This window comes from Coturnix japonica, chromosome 13, assembly GCF_054131305.1.
Source record: "Coturnix japonica strain WE chromosome 13, WE-NBRP24, whole genome shotgun sequence".
In the NCBI taxonomy this organism is placed as follows: domain Eukaryota; kingdom Metazoa; phylum Chordata; class Aves; order Galliformes; family Phasianidae; genus Coturnix; species Coturnix japonica.
The window spans coordinates 16342163-16362407 of record NC_140675.1 but is presented as its reverse complement, the minus strand read 5'-3'; the positions used below and the strand labels follow the sequence as shown (position 1 = coordinate 16362407).

Below are 20245 nucleotides of genomic sequence, written 5' to 3'. Positions count from 1 at the left end.
AAGGAACCACAGTAAGAGTGTAATCTTCTAAGGAAAGTGTGAAATATGGAAAGTATGAACAGTACAGTCGTATTTGTCTTCACTGGAATTGTGCAGGACAGGCAATAAGTGAACTCTGCTCTGGGAGCATGTTAAAATTCTAGGAGGTAATTTCATGGTATTCTAAGCAGATAATTAACGTTTTGGTTCATCTGGATTCTTATAATACTGATGCCATTTGAGATGAAATCATTTATTTCTGTAATAGCAAAACCATGAAAGCTCTTAACAATTCAGCTGAAAAATCAGATTGAAGGGGAAGAAATGCTAAGTGAAAGACACAGCAAAGGGCAACTCACTGGTTTTTATCTCATGGTGGATATCCAGACTTGTTCGGACAGTCTGATCACAGTTTGGAGGCAAATAAGATCATCAGGCTTTGCAAGTCTGGTGGCACACGCTGATTCTTGGATCCTCATAATTTATGAAACTGTGGTGGCTATTGATAATTACATAAAATGTGTATTATTTCATTTGTTTTCACAAATATGGAGTGCTGCAGAAGGAATGTTGGAACCTAGGTGGGTTCCTGTTGGAAAAAAATAAGAATTAGAAAATGACATTATTGAATAACCGAAATTGTAACAAGTTCTCGTATTCTGCAGGGACGCTGGATTAGGTGAGATCTATATTAAATTCCATGTTCTGCTTCGTAGCTTTGATACAAAGACTTCTTGCATAAAGTTTTTCTGATTTCTTCGCAGTGGAAAACTGCATCCTGTACCATGCATTTCGTGCTCTGGGTTTCTCAGAAACTAATGGCATTCTGGGGATTTCTTTAGCTGTTGTTTTTAGAATTACAAACATTCCTGAAAACTGGCTGTTCCCCACTTAGCAGAGCAGGAGAGAAACCATTAGATTGTACAGCACGAATGGTGGAAAGCACCATACATGACTTAATAGGAATCTGAGTTACAGTTTTGGGAAGACACTTCAAATTTATTCTTAATTTTAAATAAAACATGAGAGCCAAAGAAGATCATTCTCCTGTATCAGCTAATTTTAGCTTCTGCTTGGTGGCACAATTACAGTGGGCTACATAATGTAGGACAGCATACGTCCTTTTGTATGAGGAACCTGTAAAATAGAATTTTCTGTAAATTTTCGCTATAAGGGAAAGAAGGAAGTGTTTAATACCTGAGAATCAGGGGAAAATGCTGGTTTCAGTGCCCTCTGATAATCCCTGTTCAGTTGATTTTCAAGGTAGAGAGCATGAGTGTTCATCTATGGAGGGAGACATTGCATTGTGTTCAACAGAGGGCGTGTTCAACAGGTGGGGTGTTAAGTGCTGGTTTCTTGCAGGGGATCAAATTGAATTCTTATGCAAGAAACAATTGTTTTTAGATCTGTCAACACTTTATAATATAGTTTGTTTTGTACGAAGTTACGATATAATCCTTCTCACCCTTAAGGAACGAGAAGATCGTCCTTTTACTGCTACCAAGTGTTCAGCAGATGTTTGCAGTTCTATTGGATTTACCTCAGACGTCTCTGGGTGGATTTTCTAGTGGAGTATGCCTGATTGACATAGTGTGTTCTCTGGTAACCAGAAGTGTAAATTTCAGTTATCTTTTGGTTCATTGCTTAGATCTGGGGAAATTCTTTAGCACCGCATACACTGAATAACCTGTTTACCTTTGGTTCAGCATAGTATTACGCAATGAATGTACAATATAGATTCCATATATTCCTCTCATCCTGGCTCTCGTGTTGGATTGGTATGAGACCTTGACCTTCACATCTTTTGTGAATGTCTTCTTACTGCAGTAAGAAAGGTTGTGCAGGCTGTTTTTGTTCACTTCTATCTTGTCATTTTCGTTATGTTAAGGAGTGTGACCATTGAATGTATTGTGTATACACAAAACTGACATGTTTAGACTGCGCAAGCTCTGTTCTATAATATTTTGCATCATCTAATCTCTATATCCTTATCCATTGATCTGTACTTGTATGTATAGCATCTGTGTTCTGAGTAAGATTTTCAGGTGTCTGAGATGAGGATGAGAGAGGGCACATCCTCTGAGTCACACGGTGGACTTCACATTAATTTGATGCAGTATTATCTCTTAATCTTTTATGATTTGTTCATGTAGGTGAACTTTTATGAGCTAATTACTTATGAGTAAACTTTGTCCTATTTTGCAGGCTTTGCTGTGGCCCAGTGTATAAATCAGCACCATCCATCACCACTCTCATCACCATCGCCGTCCAGTGGCAGTGGCAGTACAGGGCGCTGTGATTCAGTGGCTGCAAGCTCAGCTTCCACTCCTTCTGTTGCACAGAGTCCATCAGGTATTAAATCACTGTTTTCAACCTAGGCACCAAGGGTTGTGGAGAGCAGTACATGTTTCTGTCGGATTGACTTCTGATGTTATTGAGATAAACACAGGGTATGGTATTCAGATCACTTGATCACTTACCTAGTTAAAGTCAATTGAGGTGTAAATTTTAATGTTGTATTCACATTTTCTTATTGGATAAGGAGTTACATACTTTCAGTGGCAACCTTAAATACTGGTTAAATGATTCCCTGTTTTTCTCCTAGCACGTACAATTTGAAATGTTTTGGTCTCTTGGTCATTGTTTAAACAGAACTTTTGTTCTGCATAAATTCAAAGCGACATTTGTTTGCCCTAGTGGGTAAGTCTGTCTCCATGTGAAGCTTTTTCTTTTAACTGGGCATTTGTATGTTTATCTGATTCTTCTGTTACTTTTTAACAAGAGGCCAAGTATGAAACACTTTCAAATAGCTGTAGTTATTTAGGATACTAAATAACACTCTTGGCTGAACACCATATCTGAAGAGGCTATTTCATTGGCTCTGGAGAAACCGTATGAATTGACTGATAATATAACTTGCACGAATGTAGCTAGCACGTGTCTGAGTTGGTCAGTAAGTTCAGTGAGATTGTTTATACTGGGATCTCTTGTTGCCTTAGAATGCCTTCGTTCCTTTTTGTGTGTGTAGTGTTTATGAAGAATCCTGTAATGGTGTTTGTTTTGAAATCAAAATGAACGTGAGGTGGAGAACCTCCAGCTGAAGGCTAAGCAAGAAGTAAATTCTGAAGGGTGCATATTGAAATGCTTTCACTTTCAGCTGAGCTGAGTCTAACTCTTTTAGGATATTTAAAAAATATATATATTTAAAAAAAAATTGAAGTGACTTGATTTGCAAGGCATTTTCATACAGCCCTTTCTTGACAGTCACTTTTGACATTGATCATTCTGAAGTGGTTGTTCTGGTTCCTTCAGTTAAGACACACCCTTTTGCTTTCATTTAAGAGTTATAAAATAAAAGTAAACTCTTGTGCAGTCTATAGGAAGTGATGCAATCAGTGTTAGGCATTTAGCGTTTTATACGTTATGGAATAGCTTTGCTTCACTGAAAGCTGTCAGGAGATCAGTGTAAATTATATATCCAGAGTGACTGTCCTTGCAGGAAGTGCCACTGGAGAAGCGTAAGCAAAAACTGTTAATCAAGTTTATAAATAGTTTATAAAGCATCCTAGCATCCAGACACTGTATTAAAAAACATTGATTACTTTGATAAACTAACACACAGTCACAACATTACCACAATATGTACAACTCCAGAATAAAATTGGAGTTCTTTTTCTATATGCAATTCTTTCAAAACATTGGAAGGATCATATTTGATTTTCTTTGCTAGCAGTTACTTGTTGTTATCTGGTCTTTGGAGTGTCTGGATAAGTAAGTAGAGATCACACAGTGAAGCGCTGTGATTTGGCAGAAGTCTCAATATAGAGAAGCATTAAAGACAGAAAGTTTCACTACACAATTCTGCCCAGCTGTGTGAAAAGTCTCAGCTATTGTTTCCTTTACTGCATTTGAATTCTTTGTGATCCAGAATTGAAAAGGCATCTTTGAGTTCTAGTGACTAGGAGATAACTGTGGTAAAATAAATGGAAATTAAAATCTACATTCTTACTGTTGCAGTAAGCAACATGTTAGTTCAGAGAAGGATTAAGTAAGTTCATGCTACGGAGGTCAGACAGAGGTCTTTCAAGTGCTTTCAAGACTTCTATGAAAAGCTGAGTAGATACTGGAGGATGTAATTCCTCATCTAGGAAGAGAATACCTCATTGGAGAATAGAATATATTAGAGATATGAAAGGAAAATATATTTAATATGCTGTTGTTTGTATATCAAAATTGTTTGTTTTTGCTGCATTTTGAAAAGTGATAACAGGATGCTGTTCTAAACTAAATAGTAATAATAATCACAGTTTGGAAATGCCTGATTTCTACCTGCATTTGTTCAGCTACCAACACTTAGTGTTACCTCGACATTGTGGCTTCATTGTAGCATGTTCAAAAAGCCATTTCATGCAGAACAGTGTTTGGGTGTTGGATGATGGATGATGATGTTGGTTTTGGTGTGGGGTGTGTTGTGTTTGTTTTTTTGTTTGTTAGCTTTTTTTTTTTTTTTTTTTTTTGCGTAGGATCCGGGGATACTGACAGGTGCTTCAAGAAGCCTAGTTGTAATTAGGCTGTTCTGTGCCATATTAGTATGGGCATTGTAACCCTTAGCAAGGTCTGTGAAAATTAATGCGAGAATTTGCTTCAGCTGTTTCAGCACCAAGTCATCAACTTACAGTGGTGTGCTGCAGGGAGGAATTCTGAGCAAAGCTCCTGGATTTTTTTTTACTGCTAACTCTACTCAGAGGGCAGTAACAAAGAAGGCAGTTACTGTATGTACACAAGCAGTTAATTCAGAGCAATGGGCTGACAAACAGTTGATGCTAAGGCTCACTTATCACTTCTGCATGAGAACAACAGCTGTTTCTGCTGTAGATGTGAGATCATGCCATCCTAAGATTGTATTTGTTGGCAGATTTAAGCTGTTCAAAATCTGGTACTTGTAATCTACACATAGAGTAAGATTTAGAGCATAATACATTGACTTTTACATAGAATAGTGATAGATGAGAACAAAATAAAGACAAGTTGCACATTTGTTAGTTGACAAATACAAATGTTACAAGATAAAGCATATATTGACAGGCAGATGGTTAAAGAGAAAAAAGAAAAGCTTTTGAAAATGTATTACAGAAAATCATGGATTGTTGGTTTTTTGTTTGTTTTGTGAAAATATTTTCCTTGCTCCACCGTGCATCAAACAGTATCATACTGTCTTAGTGTGAGAAAGAAGATAACTGAACATATACAGAATCATTTGATTGGGTACATTTCAGTTAGTGTAAGAGGACAATAGTTGTGTTAACTCTATTATCTTATGCAAAAGAAACTGGTATAACTCCTGAGTTTACCAGCCATTGTCACAGTACTTCATGGCATAGATTTTTCTTTTAAAGTCTAGCAGCTCCTGCACTTACAATATCTGGGGATTAAGCTTAGCCCTTTGCAAGTTCTCTGTTCCCTTAAAACTGAAGAAGTGGAGCCCATCCCATAAAGAAAGGACAGCCCAGGGCAAGGTAGAAAAAATACAGCTGGATTCTGCAAATGGTCTGTTAGGTGTTTTTCTTCATGTCTAATCTTTTTAAATGAGCACGTCCATTTGAACTGCTGCTGTGCCTATGGTAAAAATGTTCTCTTACTAGGCAGAATTTTACCATTAAATTTCTGAGCTTAGAATATAGTCTCCTTTTGGCTGCATTTGCTGGAACCATGAACTTCTGTCAAGTGCTTATTTTTATATAAGCCAAGGATTAAGATAAAGAAGCAAAGTAAGTTAGTAAGAGATTAGTAAGAAGTAAGTTAGAAGTCTTGTAGAGTTATAGATATGTAACGTCATCAGTATTGTAGCTTGCCACTTTTTAAGTTTCTTAAAGCTTTAAAATTCATTTGGCTTTAACAGTTAAGAAAATGTTTACATTACAGCAATGGTTATTGAGAACTCTAGAAGGCACTGATTTATCTATGCCACTGGACTCTTATTTCATATTTCTAGCAGATATTAATGGTAAATGATCTAAAATAAATATAAAAATCTGTCCCTTGTTGCAGAGAATAAGGTGGATAACAGTCTGTAAAATAAAACTTACATATTCCAAGTAGAGGATGCTTAATCAAGGATGGAGAGCATGTGAGAGTGCAGTGCTGCTGTCTTACTGAAAACATCCTTGTCTATTTCCTCTATGATCAGTAGTGTAAAGGTGGTATGATCTGTTCTCCAATGCTAGTAATTTTCTAATTAGGTGAGGAACTACTTTTGTTTCTAGAAAGTCTCTTACTCAGAAACTTTCTATGCACCAAGCATCATCATCTTAACTGCTGCTATCTTTTAAATTGCTGTATTTGCCTTTGTTTTAATCCAAGTGTACTCATTCAGTTTCACTTCATAGAACAGTAGCACTGAGTGATCTAAAGTATTGTCATCTGCTCTGTAGAGCAACTCATGTAATTGATTGCCAGTGGGAATCCAAATAATGCTGTATCACTAGAATTTGTGTTAGATAGCTTTTCTCAAGGTTTTTATAGCATGTACATATCTGGTGATATAAAAGCCTACCAGTCCTGCCTCCATGTAATACTGTAACACTACGAGTAGTCCAAACTGCATTATGTACCTTTCCATATAAGTAAGCAAACAATAATTTTGCTCATTTGTTTCTAAAGAATGAATACTTCTAGCTGCAGAAGTATTTCCCCAAATTTAAGAGGTCTCAAATCGTGTTGGAGATACCAGCAGTTATGGATGCGTCCTTGTCACTTTTAATCTTGTTGCTGCTCTAACATTTATCCTTTGTCTTCATTCCAGTTTCCCTTCCTTGTTTCATTGTTACAGCCTTGGTATGATATATCGCTGTGTTTTCCTCTAGTAAGGTCTGGCAGGAAAGGACGACGGCGGGTGTTTAGTCTGTCGGAGGCTGACAGTCACGGTGGACACTGGGTTTAGGTCTTCAAGCAGCAGCTGCAACCGAAACTCACGCAATATCCATTCAGGCAGGTTCCTGCATAAGATTTCAAAAGCCCATAAAGTTAATAGAGCATGCTTGGTTTCCATGCTTGTAGTAGTGACAGTGAGGTAGGAAATTGAAGAAAGCATCATTAATAGTTGACTGTGATGATTTTGGGGAAAATTGTGCAGCAATTTCCAAATTCCAGCTGTATCTGAAAGTCTTACCTATAGTTTCTCCCATATTTCCTGACTCTCTCCCCAAAAGCTGAAATTCTATGTACCACAAAATGATCTATCAAGCTTCCAGCTTCAAAGCAGCCATGTATTCATTTGCACAGGGGCAGCTATGGCTGTAGTGAAATTCAGCAAGCACAGGGTCCAAAATGGACAGTAATGCAGGTATTTGCTAGCAGCAAGAAATCAATTTATAACTCAGGTAGAACAGAGGCACATTCAGAGTAAGACTGTCCTCAGATTGTGATGGTACAAGCTTGATTTTTTTTCTATCATCAAACTCAGGCAAATTGTTTCATGGACTGCTTGTCTGCCTGAAGGGTTGGGGAGGGGAAGCATAAACAAAAAGGATGCAAGTGGGCTTTGGGCTGATCCTCAGTTCTGTAACCTGTGTTGAGTCTAATTAATTTCTTTTTTCACCACCATGGCGTAAAGATATTTTACTCTGTTAGTATTATAGAAATACCATTTTTTATTTATTAAACTTGCTTTATGTCTTTTTACTTAATGTACTGTTATTTATGTTTTTGTTTTTCCTTTTACAGTATATTGCTGTACAGGATGTTTTTCTGTAAATTATATTCATTCTTACCTTTTTCTATTCTCTCCTATCTTTTTCCCTAATAACCACTGTAACATAAGATGATATAACAGAAGTGGAGTGTTTTGTTTCTATAATGATAATCTTGGTAGGTCTATAGAAGTGCTGAAAAATAAGGTTGCTGAACCCTCCACAGCCGTGGACAGCTGGTGATATCCAGAGCCTTGCAAAGTTACACCATGGTTTTGAATCATGTTTGGTGCTTTAATTCCAGATCTGACACTTCTTTTGTCAGAACACTCCTGTTTAAATGCATGTGAGCTGGGGAGAGGTAAATAGGCACATATGGGAGATCGTAGTAATGATTAATGAATGCAAATCACATAACCTGTGTGTGCACCCAAAGCCCCAGTGGGTCTGTGTGCTCAGTCTCAGAGGTGCAGGTCTGGCAGGCAGTAATTGTAGCTGTTCGAGCTGTGACTGCAGGGTTGGTTCTCAGTTATGAATCATTCCAGAAGGGATAACATGTTGCAAAATAGTACTGAGCGCTGTTGGCCTTTTCCAGAAGGTTAAAACTTCTGTTGTTTTTTTTCCCCCTCTGGTTCTGCACTGATATTTACTCCCTGCCCCTGTGAGGACTAAGTGGCAGCCAGCTGCTCCCTGGGCATTTTGGCAGGGATGCTCTCACTGCTGCCCTTCAGTGCAGTGACAGGAGCGAAATCTAGACAGCGACTAATGGAAAATGGAAAGTAGAGGGGAGAGAATTACTGCTATCAATAATAAATAAAGCCCTCCCCAAAAAGCACAGAAGAGCTCTGCTTTTGTCTCTTCTATTTATGAGATGCTAGGCACCAAGTTTGTTCTGCTTACGTTTCCCAATACCATCAGTCTTTTTCTGAATGCACTGTCGGACCTTCAAATAGAAAATATGGTGGATTTTGACTCCAGTTTATTTTTTTAAATGGAGTCTTTTCTAAATGTTTTTTTGTTGCTCAAATTAAGATGGGAGTTGCTCAGCAGTAATTTAGATCCTGTGTGAAGGGATTAAGGACAGCGTAGTGTAATGAAATGTCAGGTTTTCAGTGAATGAAATTTATACAGAAATACACTGATATTTCATTAGGAGAGGGGGCCAGATTATTTAAGTGAACTCCAGAGCTAGAAGTGAAACAGCAGAAATAGAGATATGACACGTTACACCACTCCTGAGCAGAATACCATGGGCTGATAGTATTTCATTTACCAGAATTTCCTGAATCTTGAATTTTGGGGAATTCTTACTATTAAGGAAAAAGAAAAAAAAAAGTCTCGGCAAAGTATTGAATTTCTTAAAGATTTCAGGAATGCAGAAGTTAAAACCACTGTAAAGAGACCCTGCATTTTTTTCAATACTGAAGTGTTAGCATTTGTTTTGGAATTCAGAGCAATAAATTGTTACCTTATCTTAGAGTTCTTAGCAGCTCATTTTCCATGCAAGCCTTGCATCACTTGTGTTATCAGTTGCCAAGTTTTGTCTAAAGTTTGTGGCACCTAAGAATAATAATCTGCAGTTACTTTGAATCTGCCCTTACTTTTAGAAATAAGTAGTAACGGCGTTCTTGTTTCAGACTGTCCTTTTAAATCTAAATTTTGTTTTCCTTAAAGCGAGAAGCTTTAGCTACAGATTCAGGAAAAAGTAAAATTGAATGATTTTCGAAGTGAGAATGCACCTTTGTGTGGGGAAAGGTAAAATAATAAACATAATAATAATAATAACAACCAACAAAACTGTCTTTTACTGCTATCTCACTGATACATTACTGATGCTCATTCCATTCTAAGCTTTGTTTTTCTTTGTTGATGTCGTTTTTTGTTTGCATTTTTTCCTCCCTTATGTTCATGTTTTGTTTTGTTTTTACAGAAATAATTGGAATTATATTGACAGTGAAATATTTTAAGGTTGCTGTGTATTAAAACCAGAATTTGATTCTTAGCCTCTGTGTTCACACTACATTGCCTTGTAGCCTTTTCTGCAGATGCCTGTACACTTGAACACGTGCTGTTTTTTAACACGAGCTCTAAATGGTCTGTCTTGAAGCTGGATACCTGTTACTTTAACGGCATCTATTGCTGTAGTCTGAAAAGAAAATAAATAAATCTGTGGGCACACTTGTTCATACAAGGCTGTACCCCCTGATCTGGTACATTCGCTTTCTGTCTGAGACAAATGAGCTACTGGCCAGTAATGGCTGCTTGCCAGTTAGCAGGACTTAAAGGGGAAAAAAAGGACACAACAAGTAAATGTTAATGATTTATTTCATTGTGGAGGAAGTGCCAGCAGCATGTCTGTTTTCTGTAGTATGTAATGGCTCATTCCCAATTTTACCTATGTTGCATGCTCCAGCTGTGAGCACAGAATTTCAGTTAAAAGCCTACATAAAAACAGGCTTGTTTTGTGGCACCTTCGTTACCATAAGCACATAATTCTCCTTTTTGTCCTTCCATAGTTATAGTTTCTATGGCTGAGACGTTGTTTTAAACTGAATCTGCAGAATGGAATGAGCGAAAAACTTCCAAATCTTTGTTTTTAAAACCATAAATAGGTATCCTCTTGGGCAAATTGGTTGTGTAGGGGTTCTTTACTAATTCTGAAGAGTTTCCAGGTATGGGGCACTTAATTTTGTTCAGACTGTGCTTAATTCTGGGGAGGCTTTCTTATTCTTCCCCCTTATTTCCTCTCCTTAGGAATATTTACTGCATTGCTGTATAGTATAAGATGTGTGAATGTTCTAGTTGCTAATGTGAATAGTTTAGTGCTGGCATTTGACATCATGCCATCATATTTTACATGTTGTTTCTAATTACTAAAAAGCAAAATTTAAGCGCAGTGCTTCATAGCACTCGATTTTCCACCTAAGCATTCTTAAATATTCATGAAGTACAGTACACTGTTTGGCTTAATAAATGATGTACATGCTAAGTTGAATCTAATATTGATTCTTTCTTGATGTTTTCATTAATAGATGACTCTTCAGCTCCAGAGCAGCCCCGCACGACCGTTTCTGATCAGATGACATTGACTGATGAAACTCTTTCAGCTGTCTCAAAGTCTAGCAAGAGTGCTATAAAAAACAATGACATAGAAACAGCAAACCTGTCCCCCAGCCTGATTCCTGCACAGCAGCCCACAATATCATTAATATCAGATGACAATACAGATGCACTAAGTGTAGAGTCACTTACACTGGTCCCACCGGTCGATTCACACAGTATTCGTACGTTCAGCTGCATTCCTCAGCCGTCTTTGCAGTCTGAACTTGAAGTTTGCAAGGTAAAAGAGACAGAAGAAGAATGTTCTGACTAAGTCTACCCACAGACTGTGATAGAGTGACGCAAATTAACCAAATTTGTCATTGTTTGTTTTTTTTTTTTCTTTGGGAGCACAAGATACTTCCTGCAGCATCAGAGGCATCTGGTCTGCGAGAAGAGGCCCAGCAATGAAAGAATGTGGGCAGCTTTCAGAATAAGCATCAGATGTTTGGCATATTTAAACTAGGGGAGGAAAAGAAACTGGATTGGATATTTCCCTTCCTATTTCTGTTGTACAAGAGCACCTACTTTCTTCCCATTATCAGATAAAGCTCCAGCTGAAGTAACCTGATTGTTAAGGACCTACAGCGTTACGGCAGAGTGAAGATGTTTTTGGATACCTGGCTTCAAGATGTGGTATTGCTATTTTGAATCTGGAGACATACCATTCACCAGGAAGAAGTGTAAATTATAATACAAAGATTCCTTTTCCATTTGTTTCATGGTTTTTTATTCTGATCTCAATTCAGCTTTCGGAGGCCAGTATGATACCAGCAGGCTCAGCCCCTTTCTGTGTTGCATTCGCAGGACTCCAAAGTTCAGTGCTTTGTTTTCCATGTGTAATATTTGTTTCAAAGCCAAATGCATCTAAACATATTTTTTTCATAAGGTAATACTCTGAAGCTTAATTTGACAAATGCTTAGTTATAAGATTGCAAGGGAATTTTTAAACATTTTTAGTCTTTGCTTAACTAGATACAAAGATACAAAATATTTTAATATCTACTGCTTGTTTGTTCACTTCTGACAGTCAAATTGCTACACTTCTGAGGAATGATAGTATGATGATACCCTTCCTACCGAAGAACAGCTAGAAGCAGACAGAGGCAGTTTTACTCTTAAGAGGTTTGGGAGGTTTTGTTATTGGAGATCTTTCTTGTTGGTTTCTTTGGACTTTGGTGGGGTTTGTTTGTTTGTTTGTTTTTGTCTGTTTGTTTCTCGTCATCACATAGGAATAATACCAGTAATTTCTTTGGAAGTCTGAAAATGAAAGCGAAAGCTATTGGGTTTTCTTTTCCTTTTTGGGAGTATCACCAAAGGAAATTACAGCATCAAAATGATTGAGTTTGTTTGCCGTACTTTGCCTCATAGATTCTGAATCTGAGCTGACAGTAAGCAGTGAAGAAATGTGGATTAAAGTTTGGAATGCTCTTTGCTGGCTTTTATACGTAATTTACTGTGACTGGTAAATTTAAGCTTTCTGATCGATTTCCATGCATATTAAGTTAAGCCAGTAGAAAAAAAAGAGCAGTGTCGTTATTGTTCTGTGTATTACACTGAGTGCTCTCTGGCTGTCAAACATTGAAGTCTACTGTAAACTTGCTGTTGTGATTTCCATCATCAGTGCAATTGGTTTCCTGGTTCTGCCTCTACTAATATTGATTTCTAATCAAATAGGTGAATCTGAAAAGTTCTTGCCTACTTTCCCATCTTAATGTACCTCTTCCTTGCTGTCAGGTGGAATACTTGAATTGATTTATATGTAATATTTATGAGATTTAATCATCCACGAGTGTATCTTGACTCACTTTTCGATCTTTTCCTTTGTGTAAAACATGTATATAAGATGCCTGCTATTGAAAAACAGCATCTTTTTAATTCCCTTATTAGCTTTTACATGCAGTTTTATTGATTTCTACTTTTCTGTGGCTTCTACTTTGTCTTAAATTGAATTAGCAAATATTCCAACCACTCCAGAATGGCACAAACTTTAAAATGAAATGAGAGAATTAGGTGTTCTTATGGGTGTATGATGGTGAGAATTTGGCCTTGCTGCTGGAGTAAGAGGCCGCGGTTTTGGGTTTAGATTTTTCCATGTGCTGAGGGTAAGTTCATACTGCAGTTACTGTTGTGGCTAATACACATGTATCTGAACAAGCAGCAATTTGGGCAGAAGAAGCACATAAATAAATTTTTATTAGCTGAATTTCCTGTAGTCTAGACTTCCTCCACCATGTTGAAGCATTACACTGTAGCCCCAGTAATATTCTGAAGATCATTATAATGATGATGCCTTAATTGGAAAGCATTTTATGTTAGCTGTTAACCTTGACTCTTGACCTGGATTACAGAAAATGCCACTGTGCGGGCTGAGTTCCCCTAAATAGTATGAATTCTAGACAGGAAAACCTTGATCTTTATTTATCTTATTTAAAATTCAGCTCTAGCAAGATTAGGGCCATGCACAGAGGGACTTTTATCGGGCATGCATAATCTCACCCTTGAGCCACACTGCACAAGAAATGGTGATGAAAGAAAGGTGACTTTGTGCTTTTCATTGCTTTGGAGTGGCTGTTCAATCTCACGACCAGGTGTTTCCTGTGGAGCTCTCAGTAGGCAACTGAGGTACAGTTATTAGGAAAATATTAAAGCATCTGTGTATACAGTCTGACTGTGTTTCATGCTGTATTATGAGTCTTCATAACATAGAAGCTCTGGAGATGCAGCAATACATCATCTGGCAATCTTATCTCCATGAGTTGTGTTGTTACTAATCTACAATTCCTTGAAGAGTATCGTATCTGTCTTATCAGAAAAGCTCAAAGGCTATTTCCTTATCCTCATTTCACTGTAAAAAGGAAACTCAACCAAGAAAGCATTAGCACATCAGCCACAAATACGTTTTCTTCTCAAACAAAAGTTGATGTGAGTCAGTGTAGCATCACTCACTTTAACAGAATCTGAACACTGAGTTGCAAATGAGAGCAGCTGCTGAACTACTGACTGTTCTTGCTCTGTCAGTGCAACACTGCAGGCGAAAGGGGAGAAAATGAGAAAAAATCCTTAAATGTTGTGAGGTGGTAAATGATCAGTGTGTTTTGTAGAGGCTGAGCCATATTCTGATAACAAAACAGCTCTGTTACTCTTTTTCATTTTGAGAAGAGACACCAAGGACACCAAGGCCTGCTGCATGTTGCTTTGTGCTGTGGTCTGTGTCTCACTGTATTGAACTTTACCAGGATACCAATTGCCTGATCTCTTGCTGTCACTGCTCAGTCTCACAGCCTCTTGCAGGTCCTTTTGCTGTTCTGTCACACAGTGGGCAGTACTGGACAAGGCTCCAGCATTTCCTTTGTGAGAAGCACAGTGGCAGCATGCATGTGGTGAAGCAGAGAGTGGTCAATTCCAGTGTCTGCCTCGCTGGTGGGTGATGATTGTAGTGTAAAACCTGTGTAACATAATTTCTTTCTTGCTCAAATTCCTGGATATAGGAAGGAACCAAACATTTCACATTCTGCCGTTTTTCACAAGCTGTGTGGGTTAAAACAAATTTACCAGAAATACAGTCATACGTATTAATACTGGAGGCTGTGTTTCGTGTGTAGTCATGAATTATGCTGTAAAGGCTGAACTCATTTGTATTTTCACAGCTAACTCATAAAGTGATTCTATGAATTCATGATGAACTAAAATTCTGTCTTCTGTTCCTTAAATTAAGCTGACCTTATAAAATTACACCTGTTAAAGAAGCTCCTTAATGTTCCTCGCTTTACAGCACAACTGCAAGTTTCTCTGAAGTCATTTGTGGAGAAATTACAAAAAATCAGTAATATCTTCCAGAACTGATTTACTCTTCTGAAATATTCTTGCTGAAGTATGGGCATATGGCATTTAAAAACCCTTCTTTCTCCAGAGTTTAGGACTCTAAGTTAGTTGGTGATCAGAGTTTAAGTCAACGTCTACTAATTCATAGAAACCCTTTGTCCCATACTGACAGAATATAAGGGGAAATAATGTTCTTCTGGATTTGAAGCATTCTTCTGTGCATGATTTTAAAGTTCAATGCCTAAAATAGTCTATAGCAGCATCAGCAGTTGTTAGGCTTTGAAGTTTCTGTGATTTTTTTTTTCTTACTGAGCAGTGAGACATGAGTAGCTGTAATTGTCGTTTTGCTTGCAGGAAATGGGTTTCCTTTTCTCCTGAAGTAAATGAAACATAAAATTCTCTGCTTGAAGCCATAGGGAAGCTGTAAGACAACCAGGCTGAGCACTTTGTGAAAGTGAACATAAGACTTGAATCGTGTGATGCTGTTGGTGCTCCAGTGTATTTGGTCTCTCTTTTACTGCACAGGTGTTAGAGGTAAACACAGAATAGCTTAATGAGCACTCTTGCAAAGAAAAGAAAATCATGCTGAGTATTCAGACACTGTCCTTGCTATCCTGCTTTTTAGTGGGCAGGTAGAGCCATACAGAGATTTCCTTGTAAAAGGACTTTGTGCTATCTAGGAAACTTCACCTTTTTGTCTTAGTGCTGAGTGAATGATTCAGAAAGAGACATGAAATCAGGGCATCATGGAGGTCTGGGCATTTTCCCTCATGAGTGGTAACTCTCCTTGGTAAACTTCCTACCTATTTTCAGGCAGCCTGACCGTAGGCATCTGATATGTGTAGGAAGTTCTGAACTGTTGCTGTCACTCTTTACTGACCGCAGGACATTGTTCCCCTGGGCACTGCTCTTCCATTATCTCTTGAGTTTTTGGAGTGATTTCCTGTGTTGTGTGCTCTGGTGCTCTGATCTTTCCTAATATCTGCATCACAAATTACGAACATACCTAACAACTCTGTCTGTCTCCTATCAACTCTAGCAAAGCAGATGGTGACCCAAGCAGAGCTTGCTGGGGTAGAGCTGTCTAAGGAGGTGGGGAAGGGGGAAATACTTGTGGGTTTTTTCTGCTGTTCTGATTTCTTTGAGCAGCAACAGAAATGTGGGAGATGAAGTTCTGGACTGAGTCTCAAACAGAAGGTTATTTCATATGGAAAAATATTTTTATATTACATTTGTACAAAATTTTCCCTATTTTGGTCTCCCAAAATTTTTAAGAATATGCACATTGCTCAAACTTGATTTGTTTTGCAGGATGTTTTAAGATATGTGTTATGTTTGCTAATGTATTACAAATGTAAAGCTAAGTTTTGCATGTCTAATAAACATGCACTGTGGCAATGTGTGTTTTGTTTGGCTAACTTGAAGTCAGTGCTTCTTAATGAATATGGAAGGGAACTTGAGTCATTGTTGTGACCGTCTCTTGAGCATAAATGAATGTGTGGAGTGTGTTTATTTAAAAAGGGCTTAACTAAGTAATGACAAGGAATACTTGTTGATGACAAAGGTTAGAGTTAAATAAAGTTCAGCTTAGTATATGGTGTTCTCAGGACTCTTTTCATGTTGTGGTCTTTAAATAAGATTTTTTTGTCATCTTTTGGCTATGGGCACTCATACTGGTGTAAAATGGGCTTTAGACGTGGTAACGGCAATCTGATACTTAACGTCTCTATGAGATGAGAGTCTGAGTGTTTGTGTAGAGCTGTATTTAAATACTTCTGCCACAATTAGTTCTTAAAATGTACATAAGGATAGTTTTTGAAGAGGACTGAGAATAGCTTCATGCTTCTACATTTATGGACTATTAGAATTCCTAGAAGCTTTGTTTTACCTGTGGTAGCACTGAAGAACAGATGGTTACATCTCTGGGGGACCTGCTGGGAGCATTTTCAGCTTTAGGGGCTGGCTTTAGGCATCTCCACATGTGAATGTGCATTGATGTTTTGTTGCAAACGTTTTGATTCATATTGAACTGTTTTGCAAGATGGATTGTTTCAGGTGCAAAGGGAAATGTATTTTTCTAGAAGAATGAATGTATCTGGGCTTTGTATATTAAAGCATTTAATGAACATGGAAGTCCTATGAAATACATTTCAGAAATGTCTGAAATGTGCTTCACTAAGAAAAAAATAACGTCCTGAATGTGCACTTCTACATTTAAATGGAAAGAAGTACAAACAGAAGGTGAACGGGGTTCCAAAATGGCTTTTCTACAGGCAATAAGTATTAATTATTTAATGTAAGTTATGTTAGACATTTGGAGTAAGTGTGATGATATCTTATGTTAATTTAAAGAAAAATGTATATAAGTGGGAGGGGACTGAACTTAGAAAGTATTGTTGTATATCTCTGAACTCCAGATTTCTATAGCTGAGTCTGTATTTGCTGGCACTGATCATGTCCTGGTATTGAAAACCTGGACAAGAGTGAATAATACACCTTTCTATGTAAATGGAACTTGGCAATAAAGATGATGTTACTGAAAACTTTATTCCCTTTCATGTTCTGTTGCTAGATTAGATGCACAAGGACGTCCAATGGCAGTGAAATGCACAACTTGCAGAAGTGTGCGCTTGTTAAGAAGAATGGAGAATGAGAGTGGGCATGTTAATCTTCAAACTGAAAACTGAATTAGCCAAGGTAATTTAGTGTTGTGTATGCAGAAAACAGTGTGGATAAGGGAGCAGAAATGAAACCCACTGTGGTGATGGAAAACAGACAAGATCCAGGGCTGAGAGTCGCTGGGAACCACTTTGAACTCGTCCTTTTGCCTGTCGTGTGTGATTTCTTCCCTACATATATCCTCGCACCCTCTGCCTCGTTCCTGGCGCACGTTGCCAGTTCAGTACGTGGATTAAATCCAACTGAGTTATTACTTGAAATCTTGTTAATTAGACTCTCCATCTATGGGGATTAATTACAGTCAATATATGTTCCTTGTGAGATGTTATTTTGCAAACTAGGCATTGCTCCAGAAGCTTTCTTGGATAGAAATTAAATCCCGTTGTACCATGAAACAAGCAAGCTGGGTATCAGAGAGGAGACAGTACTGTGATTTACTGTAAGATGCAAGTATTAAAATGTGGTGTGGGGGGAGGAAAAGAGCTTCAATCTGCTACTGGCGATTGGACTTTTGATGTTGTGCCAATCGTACTTCCTAATTCATGGCCTCCCTTCCATTTGGAACGCTTTGGGGCTTCCTGTAACCTCCTTATAGCTCAGGACATCTGCAGCATTTTGTCTTGTAGCGTTTCCTCTGTTTCTGTATGAGATCTTCATAATCCAGTCTAACACAGTTATAATAAATAAGGATGTGAAAGTGTGTCAACCCATGATCAATGTCTTTATCACAGTAACTCCATCTTTATCCAAATAACAAGTTAAAATTCAGCGTTTGGAGGCTGATTCCTTTATTATTTTACTGCTGGGTAATGTTTCCACGTCAAAATGAATTCACTGGGATGGTGTGGGCTTCTTTAGCTGCAAGCAGTCACTTTCCTAACTGTATTTGTGCTGCTGTGGTGGAGCTGTAGTGTAGGCTCCTGTGTAGGCAGGAGCTGGACTGACAACTCCTGGTGATCTTTGTAGGTATGAACTAGGAATGCAGTCTGGTTTATCTGAGTGTTTCCTGAAAAGTCTATTCGAAGAGCAGCTGCAGGTTTGTTTTCTCAAATAACAAGAGATGGTGGAAGTTGTTGCGATGATGGGAATTAGCTGGCAAAATCACCACTCATTGCTGGCCAAATGAGAAGAATTTATTCAGGCAAGTGTTCACATGGAGTTAAAGCAGCTGAGCTGAAAGGGAGTAGCTGAGGTAGCCTGGACAGTGTGCAGTTGTATCTGAGTTTAGCTTGAGTGTTTTCCCAAAGGCTTACGTGCAAATACAGCTAGATGCTGAAATTGTGAGTGCTGTTGTCTGCCAGTTCTCTAAAGCTGATTTTTAGAGGTGAAATTTTCAGGCTGCCAAGTGGAAGTGCATTATTAATTAGACTAAAAATTGGGATTTTAAAAATATATACGCTGAAAGCTTTTGCCTGTCCTCTGTCTCCTTCTACCAAGCTGGGAAATGTTGTACTTGTGGGATGGAAAACACTGATCTCATCATTCCGTCCTCGCTCTCTTGCCCCTAAATAAAGGTTTATATTTCACATGGGCCACAGTTTATTTTTATTTGCCCTGTCTGGATGACCAGTTGGGACAGATGAATCCTCAGGCTGTGTTTCCTAGTTATACATAATTTTTTTTCTCAGCTTTAGTATGCAGTAAACACTGAGATGCAGGATGGGAAAACAAGCCTCTACTTTAGTGCAGAAATAAATTTTGGCTTCAGGTTAATTGGGGGAAGACATCTCTGCATAAATTTGTCCTCATTTTTGGATCATTTATTTGAAGCAGCTCCAGGCTGCTGAGAAGCTGTCCTAGAAAAATGTCTAAAATTTCCAGCTGCAGCTAAAATTTGGGTGTGTGAAGTGAGTCCAGCTGCTGTGACCCGATTGTCTGAGCAGCGCTGGGTGTAGGAGTTAATGCAATTGGCACAAGAGCAAGAGATCATTATTTATTCCAGCCTCTTGCCAAAAAACTTATTAAAACAATTGTTACAAAACTGAGAGAGGAGGCTTATTTTAGTTCAGTGGTTAATAGCAGAGTGTTTCCCCAGGCTTCCTATCTCTGCTGCTATGAAATGTGCTGTTCCAAAATGGGTCACTTATTCCCGGGAAGCATTTGGCTCTTTGCTTCAACAGTATTGGTGTTGTCAGTGATTTACATGGGCTGCCAGCAGGAGTGCCTTTGGGAGACCTCTGTGTGAAGGTGGAAGAATAGAACTGCAGTCTGCACAAAAGCAAGAAGTTAAGTGAAATCAGGGCTCCCTAAGGGTGTGTTACCAGCATCAGCCTCCCCAGGCTCTTCTGGGAAAGCTGAATTTGTTGCAGTAATGTTTCAAATGCATCAGCTTTGACCTATTACTAAAGGGCTGGGAAGTGGCATGGCGATCTGGTGGAAGCCACCAAACTGAGGGTTATGGAGTGGTTGATTACACAGCTACACAAGCTAACATGCTTTTTATTTCCAGCTGCAACGTGGAATTGCATGATGATGGATGAGTGAGTCAAGGAGGCAGCTAGTCAGGCTCCTCAGAAACAGGAGGAATTTCTGAAGGAGATAGGCAGAATACCAGCATGTCCTAGAGAAAAGAACATCAGGGCTACAGAAGGGAGGTAAGGCCTACAAAGTACACTCGTAGGCTCTCTTTCCCTAAGAAATCCTGGCTGTAATAATGTGCACACAACTCTCCTGCCCTGAATAATAAATGGCTGCTCAGCCTCCAGCACTGAGGGAAGCTGCTTGCCTGTGTCCTCTCAAAGCAGAGAAGCCAGCAGACCGAGCAGTCATGGGATGACTTGCTCATGGCTGTCGCATATTGAAATAACTATCCTAATCATTATTCCAGAGGCTTTGTTGTAGATTACTAATTAAATAATGCTATAATATTGTCAATACACTTATTAAGACTATTAGATGATATCCTTGTAATAACATATTGCGGAGGAGGGGAAGAGAAACACCTCAGTTATCTCAGTGGCTTATGGCAGGTACTT

At 38.4% G+C, this 20245-nt stretch overlaps 1 protein-coding gene across 13 annotated transcripts in view; it reads left to right on the top strand.

Moving 5' to 3' along the window:
• The window catches only part of CLEC16A (C-type lectin domain containing 16A), a 48907-nt gene extending 29044 nt beyond the window's left edge, over window positions 1-19863 (top strand). For 2 of the 13 annotated variants that reach the window (XM_032447562.2, XM_015877125.3), the window contains exons 22-24: window positions 2185-2331; window positions 6847-6966; window positions 10700-17134. In XM_032447562.2, the coding sequence (XP_032303453.2) occupies window positions 2185-2331; window positions 6847-6966; window positions 10700-11040 (608 nt within the window). In that variant the 3' untranslated portion in view covers window positions 11041-17134. The other 11 variants (XM_085514738.1, XM_085514737.1, XM_015877133.3 and 8 more) reach the window with 9 other exon arrangements.
• Window positions 19864-20245: the final 382 nt, after the last annotated feature.